Here is a 9,658-nt window from a genome sequence, read left to right as displayed (position 1 = left end):
TCCACCCAGCCTATGGATGCGTTGAAATCCCATAGCTGAGGGCGACAATGCTGAATCCCTTCTCTGACATCTTGGGCTAACTCATTCCACCAGCTTTGCCACACTTCCAACGCCTTATCTTGAATGTCGAGAACGGAGACTGCGAGGCGACGCTCTCTCATCTGCTGCAGCCATTGGTAAAGATGGTCCTAAACCTGTGGCCATAACAGATCACGGGGCTCCATTACCGTCTTCTTCCGGCCATGCCCTTGTTCTTGCTTCTGCTCGAGGTCCTCGATATTACACCTTCTAAACGTCTCCCAGGGGATGTTATAGTGGGAGGCGAACTCTCTCATACTGCGCACCGTACCGTTCACCAGTGCCTCCTTCTGGTCTCTCAGGTAGGCAAGTTTTTCTGTCACGATGTAGCGCCGGCGTCGTTTTCTCAGCAGCTCTACAGCATCCATTGTCGCACAGGTTGTCTGCAATGTGGGTACCCTCAGTTGGGCTTCATTTATAGGCCTAAGAGGCCCTAGAATTACACAAGAAAACCACAAATCCTAGAAACTTCGATTCCGTTTTCTCCCACGTAGGCCTAGGGAGTCTAAATAAAAAAGAGGGTTGTAGAAAAACAGAGGATGAGCTCCTCGTTTTTCTTCGGAATTTCGTGACTACTATCATTGCCTGAATCTCACTTTGCTTTACTAATGCAAGCATTCGTAGATTTTCCTTCAGAGTTTCAATAAGGACCTTTTTTGTTTTGGGGGGTTTGGATCAATCTAAAAGGTGCTTCAGTTTTATGAGACAACCTGTATAAACGGTCGGCGAGTGGCGTTACCATTTACGTCATTCCACATGCGCACTCATCGACCAGTAGGCCCACAACACTTCGAATCAATAGGGCTGCGGTAATAAGTGGTTTAGGGTAACCGTGACAGCTCGGCTGAGCCATCACAAGGGCCAGCGAAGTCACTCATTGGTTACCTCTGGTGAATAGACTCGAGAGAAGAGGCCGGGCCTTGAATATCCCAAAGTGGTGTTATTTTCATGAAACTACAGTATATTTCATCTGTGGGATATACGTGATCTATCTCACCAGGAACATCTGGTATATCAAAAGACCTATTTTAGGCCTACGCTGTTGATAAAAATTATTGTATATCGTGGATTTCACCCAAGCCATGATCCTCTCTTAATCCCCTTTATTGTTTGAGGTTACGTTCAAAATTATTATGAGACCCAAAATGAATTTGGACCAACTGGTGTAACAGGAATTCGAACCCTGCAAAATGTTCATCAAACTGGAAAAAGTTCTAACAAGGGCACGAGAAGTAATTTCAACTTCAATATACTTGTAACGATGATTATACAAAAATGTATTAGGCACCATTCTTTTGTAATATCAAAAATATGTTTTATGTTCATGAATTAAATATCGATAATCGCATACTGTTTTTAGGCTTCTGCCGCCAAGTTAAGCTTAATCGTAATGGCCCCGAGTAACGCATCAATCATCCATGGGTCCATCCAAGTTATACATTTACATCGCAAAATGCAACTTGTGCGTGGTTTCTAGACACAACTTGTCTTCCATTATCAAGTGAGGATTAAATTGCTTTTTTTAATGAAAGATCAAATAATGAGCCGCCTGGAAAAAAGTGACGATAAAGCTAATATTGAGAACAGGGCGTATTGTTTTATTAGACTCGGTGCAAAAAACATGACATTACAGTGGTTTTGTTTCTATATGTTTTTCTTCTCTGACTTAAAAAAAATTGGGAAAGCCTTTAACTATTTATGTTGATGACCACAGCACCATCCGCAGTCGGGTGCTATTTTACATATCAATCAAAGGCAAGTTTTGTAACCCTAAAGAGCTATGAACAACGAAGTACGAAGTACTGTATGTAAATGTACTTTATTGACGCGGACTTTTTGGAAATTTTCCCGATTATGACCGGATGACACTGCCGACCTTTATACTGCACACTCGGTCGTCCGTAGGGGTTGCAAAGGGTGCCTAATGTCTTTCTCATTTCTTGATGAGACACAAATGCAGTGTCAGCAATTTCAAATGACTTATTCATTAATTTAAACTTGCAAACAAAGATGAGAGATCGTTATTATACCTGAGCACTTGACTTCACCATCAAAAGTTATACAGTGTTAAATACTTCCTATGATATAGTAAGCTGATATGTAGTTCAGATGCTTTGTTAAGTTTAACATATTTTGACAAATGTTTTCAAGCCACCATTTGGACCACCTTCTTTTGAGTACATGAGAGTACAGAAGTATATACAATAAGCCGAAAAATGAACATCTCGCTATCTTATATGTTTTTGACATCTACAACTTCCTCTTTCCCCTTCTCTTTGATCTGTTCCGCCTTCTCCTCGAAGAAAGCTAGTGTCGCCTCATAGCCTTGCTGGAAAAGAAAAGGAAAATTTTTATGCCTCATAAGAAAGTTCAGTTTTTGTACACTGACGTTTTATCGTTTTGCAATTTACGAGAAGTGACTGGGGAGTATTTTGTTTATTCACAAGACCAATTTGACACCTTTACACTTAACACACTGTAAAGGCACAGTGAAAAAGTAACCTTGACAATGAATTCCTTATCCTTTAGCGTCATCCTGGGCCCAACCATGCTTATGTAGTCGGAATATATGGGAATGGTCCTCTCTTCGTCCTCTTCCTGAATATAAATGGAAAATAGATAACTTAATGGAAACGGGCTGGTCTTTCAAAATGTTCAAGTTGTTTGTGTGTCTCAAACCAGTTGCAGGCACATGGAATTTCGTTTTCCCTTTTGTCAACACATGTAACAACCTGCACCAAGACACAGCATTGAGGCAGGCGTTCACAAAATGGCTAATGATAATGTGCATGACTTTTATTAATACGACACCCCTTTTGAAATTCACTTCACAGTATCTGGACTACCAGGATTTTTTTCTGGTCTGCTAAATGATGCAATGCTTTGACATTGTGCTGTAAAGAAAGATAGTCATCACCTTATGCGACATGCACTGGAGCTCATGGTAATACGAATCGGAGATCGAATGAGCGAAGTCGTAGAGAGAGTTGATCTTCCTCCGGAGCTGATGGATGCTAGCTGGCTTGTTTATCATGAGGCGGCGCAAGAGGACCCCGTGCTTGCTGAAGTGGTTCAGGAGTTCTTCGTTGGAGATCACATCATCTTCATTGCTGTTAAGATCGCTCGTTATCTCGGCTATAGTTCTGTTCTCACCGAAGAGAAGATTCCAGTCCTTCCCGTTGAAAGCATCAACCTGTGAGGTAAAAAAATCAGCATATCCTTAGCCATTCGATGTGACATCCTACTTTCTATTTTCGTAAATATCAAATAAGAAATGTGGCATTTGATAATCCTGACGATATCGTATACATGAACTCAAATGACTTCCTTCCAGGCAGTTGTCAGCATCTTTACCACCAACATAGTTTTACATATTGCTCTCTAATTCATCTTTACGTTATACAAAACACTGTTGAGTCAGGATACACTATCATGGCCATGCACCGTCATTACTGAATTCATCTGAAAGTCAAATATTTGGCTCTGATGTCAAGACAACACCCCACCTGGCACAGCAGTGTTCATCCGGTTACTTTTCAGAATCACTTACGCTGTCAGACGTCGGAGCAAGTCCCTCCAAAGCCAGCTTGAAGCCTTTGGTCAGAATCCCCTCTTCGTTGACTGTCGAGAATTTGGAGAGAAAGGTGATGAAACGAATTGCTGCCTGCATCATATCCATCTCGACCTCACGGGCATGGCGGGCAGTATCTTCTATTGGACCCCGCAGTCTGAAAGCAGTCAAAATAAACAGTTTAAGACTAAAGCGGCTCGAGGGGCAAAGAAAGTAAAATTAATAAGTGAGAAAACCATGTTTGGAGACGAAAATGGCCTATTCACAAGACCCAAGATTTCGATATCGTACTTACTTGGCGTAAGAAGTGTCAGGCCGTGTCACCTCCTTGCTTTTAAAGCGTCTAATTTCAGAAGAAAAACTTTGATCTTCCATCAGGGCACTAAACTGAAACAGTAAATTATGAAAACGTCTCTTCAATAGCATACTAGCTTACTATCGGATTTTCGTCTCCGTATTCTAATCTGTAGAAAGGCGGAGACGCAGTACCCATGCAGGTCGACCTGGATGTTCAATATTTGCGCTTGCTTTGGCTGATAGCGTGTCAACGCAATTCTGCGAGTGAGGGTTCGATAGGACCTCAATTAAACTTCAATTTAAATGTAAGTCTCGTTTAATTTTAAATGTTCTCCTCAAACGCGAACTGATTCACCGTGAATGGAGTTGAATAGACACTATAAGCAAGTCTCGTCAAAGCTTGGAAAAAGGGCGGGCACGTTGCAAGCTCCAAAGGCTTTATGATACATAGCTTTATGATACTGGTACATTATACGCGTCTAATTTTCCATTTTGTCACCGCACGTGGCAACATCATTGTATTTTACGCTGCACACTTATTACCCAAACAAAGCTTTCGTGGCGTGCGTTGACAAACCGGACAGCAAAAACGTGCCTGATGACTCACAAAGCTTTCGTTGCGTGCATTGACAAACGTGCCTGATGACCCCGATTAGAAAAGGTACCCATATCAATTCAACTATAGTCTTACTACTTTGATGCCCAGTGTTCTCGGATTGACCTCTCCGAGTGGCAGGTCCTTCGAGCCGATCCTATGGAAGAAGGAATCCTTGGGCATCAATGAGAGGTACCACCCATCGTAGGCATTGAGCGGGAAGTTCTTCAAGATTCCGCCGTCAACGCAGTAAATGGAATCCCCGGTCACGATGTCTTCAACCTGCGTCGGTTGGAAGAGAACTGCAAAAAAACCTTCGGTAACAAGAATACTCGATCATATTGTCACTTTTGCCAGAGTCTTTCAATGAATTTGAATTATTATAAGACTCTGCTTTTACCAAGTAGACATACTTACTTGTTTTTACTTACATCAAGTCTATGTGAAGGTTTGTCACTGGAAAGAGACTGGTGGCCATAACTATAGTCCTTACTTTGGAGAGAGAGGGGGCTCTGTATAGGCTGCATCTCTCTTTACAGCAAAAGGTGCTTTTAATATGTTGAGACACTCAGAAAGAGATTGGGTAACACTTTCAGTTATGTTGAAGTGAGCGACATGTCAAAAACGAAAAGCAATAGAGGGTACGAACATGGGAGCGATACCGAAGCCCTGACTGCGACGGCTATGGACATGTCAGGCTGTGTCTTCGGGTGCCAGTACTCCACGGACTGGCTGGTCAGGTTGGTAACTACCACGCATAACTCAATCCCACGCATCTTGTAAAGCTGGAAGAGAATGCAGAATTTAGGCGTTACACCGACAGGTAGAACAAAAGTACCTCCAGAAAATGTCATATTACATCAGAAAATATGTATGATTCATCATATTCATCATAACTGCGAAACCCGCCTCTTTGCTAACATTTTTTGTGACGGCAATCGGACCACAATCTCCCCTGACCAAAATATTAAATCAATGTCATTCATACCTGTTCGAAGGTCAAGTCCGGATTGCCTGTGAAGCGGTTGAGTACCTCTCTCATCTTCTTGGTAACGGCTTCACCCGAGTGCCAGCCATACTTGGTGACTACGTTGTAGAGCTTCGTTACACTGGAACTATCTGAACGAAAAGAACAAAATCAGCGAATCTGGCCCGAAAATAGTAATAAAACATGTTATAGTGTTGTCCCCTTCATTCGGGGGACACTACAATAGTGAGTTTTCGCAAATCCCCCGAAACGCAAGCGCAAACGCCTATCGCAGTGTTCGACATCTTGATCAGGAGCTCAAACAATGGGATACGCGTTCACGTTGGGGTTTCGGGCGATTTCCGAAAGCGCCCTATTACTGACTTCTCTTTTACCAACTCATGACAGTCATTGGGGTGACAATCTGATACAAAAACTTGGATGTTTTTATTCTACCTACCCATGACAGTCCGATCCAGATCCTCCAGTATGAAGGCATACAGGTCTACTGGTGATGCTCCGACAGCCAATGTTGCCGCAATGACAGATCCCATGCTTGTTCCAGCAAATCGCTTGATTTTTGGAAGGATACCCAGATCATCAAGAACCTATTCGATCATAAAATTGTATTTGATATACTACACTGTACGCCACAAGATTCCCGTGACTTTTTAATCTCGCGAATTTCTGGAAAAACGACATCACGATTTTTACTCTGGTGGATTACCAAAATGTATGTACCCAAAAGAAAACATACTGGGCACAATACGTGCTGACATAAAACAGGCCGGACTCAGACCCCTTTGTACGGAGAAATAACTCCGGTGCCTGCGGTAAACGCGCTCTTGATAAGGTCAGGTGGCCGAAGACAAACGCAAAGGACTGATCGTGGCTACGGGATGTCATCTGGAGTGACCACCGTAGCTGCAGCAAACAGATAGTTATACTCGAAGGTTAGAACAGGTCATTGTGGTACTATTAGGATGACTTAGTCCTCAAATGGCAACAACGTTTCGTATACAAACTAAAAAGAGGATATCGAACGGTTTAACAAGAAAGCCTAACCTTTGCTGCACCGACGTATGTGCACGCTCTGTCGCCGCCTCCACTTAATACGAGATTCTCATACTCGAAGTCAACATCAAAATCCTTATACGCCCTCTCATCCACAATCTTCTTGAAGTACGCTTTTGCGTATTTTTCACGTTTTGACAACGCAGAATTTCCCATCTTACTTTTTAAACTGACGCGTTGTTGTTCAAACTCTGTCGGTAGCAACCAAAGTGTCTGAACCAGGAGTTTTGAGATGTCTGATGAAAGCTACTAAAGGTAAATTGTATCGTTCGCCTCGTATCTTCTTGTCCACAAGTCCTCCTTGTTCGGAGTCAAAATGCGCCTGAGAAAAATTATTTCAACATATCAACCAAGCAATGGGCGGATGCGTTACACCAGGGGCATTTTGGCAGCAAATATATTGGTAACAACTTGTGGCTGTCCGCAGGGGCTGGGATCGTCTCCTCATCAGGTTGCCTTTGGCTACATGGACAGCTGTCAGGGAATCTATATATCATAATACTATAAGGCGGCACGATAAAGTGCCATTTGGGGGTAGTGTTTCGTCTCGAAATTTTGCACGTGTCATTATGGCACTGCAGGGTCATGGTTATAAATTATTTTACTGATATTTAACTATAATGACAAATACATAGATAGGCCTCTCTCAAGAGGTAAAGCCCTTGGTTAGATCAAGCACAAACTGTTTGGTCACCATGGCATGCATACATATCTTAGAAATAATTGACTATGCTGCATTACGTGATTGTACGGCGAAATAGTCAAAAGTAGCAAAGATATGCTACAAGGGCAGCAGACGTTCGTCAATTACGCGATCACGACTACTTGACCGAGATGTGTCGATCAGAGAAACGAAAGTTTGATACCTAACTAATTTTTGATTGATCAATATATTGGTTTTGCTAATGTGCCTTTATTATTAGGTTTTTTCATTTTCATCTCAAGAAATATCAAATTGGAAGTGATTTTGATTTTATGGATTGATACCTCTTACACTAAAAAATATTTTTATAAAAATATATTTTTTTAAATACATGTACATACTCATAACAATTTTACATTGTCTCATCTCTCTCATCATGTTGCAAACACGGTGGAGCAGCCAGGACTGATTCGGCCTGACTGTTACACTCTCATCTTTCTCACCATGTTGACAACTTGGCAGAGCAGCCAAGACTGATTCGGCCTGGCTGTGACTGCCTCATCTCTCTCACCATGTTGACAACACGGTGGAGCAGCGAGGACTGATTCGGCCTGGCTGTGACTGTCTCATCTCTCTCACCATGCTGTCAACACGGTGGTGCAGCCAGGACTTATTCGGCCTGGCTGTGACCGTCCTATCTCTCTCATCATGTTGACAACACGGTGGAGCAGCCAGGACTGATTCGGCCTGGCTGTGACTGTCTCATCTCTCTCACCATGTTGACAACACGATGGAGCAGCGAGGACTGATTCGGCCTGGCTGTGACTGTCTCATCTCTCTCACCATGCTGTCAACACGGTGGTGCAGCCAGGACTTATTCGGCCTGGCTGAGATCGTCCCATCTCGCTCATCATGCTGTGAACACGGTGGAGCAGCCAGGACTGATTCGGCCTGGCTGTGACTTCCTCATCTCTCTCACCATGTTGACAACTTGGCAGAGCAGCCAAGACTGATTTGGCCTGGCTGTGACTGTCTCATCTCTCTCACCATATTAACAACTAGGCAGTGCGGCGAAGACTGATGCAGCCTGGCTGTAATTAACTGTCTCATTTCTCTCACCATATTAACAACTAGGCAGTGCGACGAAGACTGATGCAGCCTGGTTGTGACTGTCTCATCACTCGCATCATGTTGTCAACACGGTGGAGCAGTCAGGACTGATTCGGCCTGGTTGTGACTTCCTCATCTCTATCATCATGTTGTCAACACGGTGGAGCAGCCAGGACTGATTCGGCCTGGCTGTGACTACCTCATCTCTCTCACCATGTTGACAACTTGGCAGAGCAGCCAAGACTGATTTGGCCTGGCTGTGACTGTCTCATCTCACCATAATTATTGTCAACACGGTGGAGTGTTGTTTTTTTCACATACATTGTGCTCGTGGTTTACGGAAAAGTAGGCCCAAAATGTATATACTGTAGTGTCTAAAAACAATATTCAGTTAATGGAATTACACTTTTTTCAATTACTGTACTGTTTGCTTAATATTGCCCTACTGCCTTTTTCATGAATCAATTTTGAGCATTATGTTTACAACGTAGTTATTATAACACGAAATATGACTCTAAAATGCCAACTACTTGCAACTATTACCGTAATATACGCATATTGTACGTCCAGCACTGAAATTTTAGTGTACTAATTGCTCGCTATAAGCTAGGTCATTGCGCCCCTAAACCAACTGACAACTCTACCTCCACGGAACCATACCAGCAGACCAGCATGCGTGTCATCTTTTTCTGACGGACCACGGGAGGCCCACAGGCGGCAAGGTGGGATATTATTTGGTAATCTTTTCTAACACGGGTCATTTCTTAAAGTGGGACTAAAGGCAGGAGGAGGCGGTCGTCCAAAGAGAAATTGAATGGATGTGACGCACTGGACTGGAAGAAAGACGTACCAGTGACCTGATCCGCCTCGCCGACGTGGTGTCACATCGTTCAGCTTAGGGTCGCCCCAATGGTCGCAAGGCGTCTACGGGACATGATGATGATGATTCATCCGCATTTCTCAGATGACTACAGTCACTTGAGTTTACATTGTTTATCACCAGTATGAATCCATCGATGAACGCCTCAGATGATCAAATTCACCTGAGTTCCCATTGAATGGTTTATCTTATCAACAGTATGAACCCCCCCCCCCCCTCCACCAGGACCCCCTTCACAAATCCTACAGGGGTCCGGGCAGGCGGGGGTCATCCCTTTTTTAAAGTCTAAAACTGTTTGCTACTAAGTAACTAAGGCCACACGTGCGCATTCGTATTTCCCGCGTATAGGAACTCATGAACTAATGGTGGCGTCACCTGTTATTACCAGAAGTAACCAAGTCCACACGTGCGCATTCGTATTTCCCGCGTATAGGAACCCATGA

General features: G+C 43.4%; 1 protein-coding gene across 1 annotated transcript; it reads right to left on the bottom strand.

The window, feature by feature from the left end:
• Window positions 1–1,655: 1,655 nt before the first annotated feature.
• Window positions 1,656–6,912, bottom strand: LOC135492024 (uncharacterized). Its single transcript, XM_064778105.1, has 10 exons — window positions 6,574–6,912; window positions 5,969–6,116; window positions 5,530–5,660; window positions 5,191–5,326; window positions 4,638–4,843; window positions 3,945–4,036; window positions 3,629–3,806; window positions 2,996–3,271; window positions 2,581–2,676; window positions 1,656–2,407 (listed from the first exon to the last, which is right to left on the bottom strand). The coding sequence occupies exons 1-10, from the start codon at window positions 6,736–6,738 to the stop codon at window positions 2,312–2,314; spliced, it is 1,524 nt and encodes a 507-aa protein (XP_064634175.1). The 5' UTR covers window positions 6,739–6,912; the 3' UTR covers window positions 1,656–2,311.
• Between the last annotated feature and the right edge of the window lie 2,746 nt (window positions 6,913–9,658).

This window comes from Lineus longissimus, chromosome 8 (genome assembly GCF_910592395.1).
Source record: "Lineus longissimus chromosome 8, tnLinLong1.2, whole genome shotgun sequence".
Taxonomy (NCBI): Eukaryota; Metazoa; Nemertea; class Pilidiophora; order Heteronemertea; family Lineidae; genus Lineus; species Lineus longissimus.
This window is presented reverse-complemented; position numbering and strand designations above follow the sequence as displayed.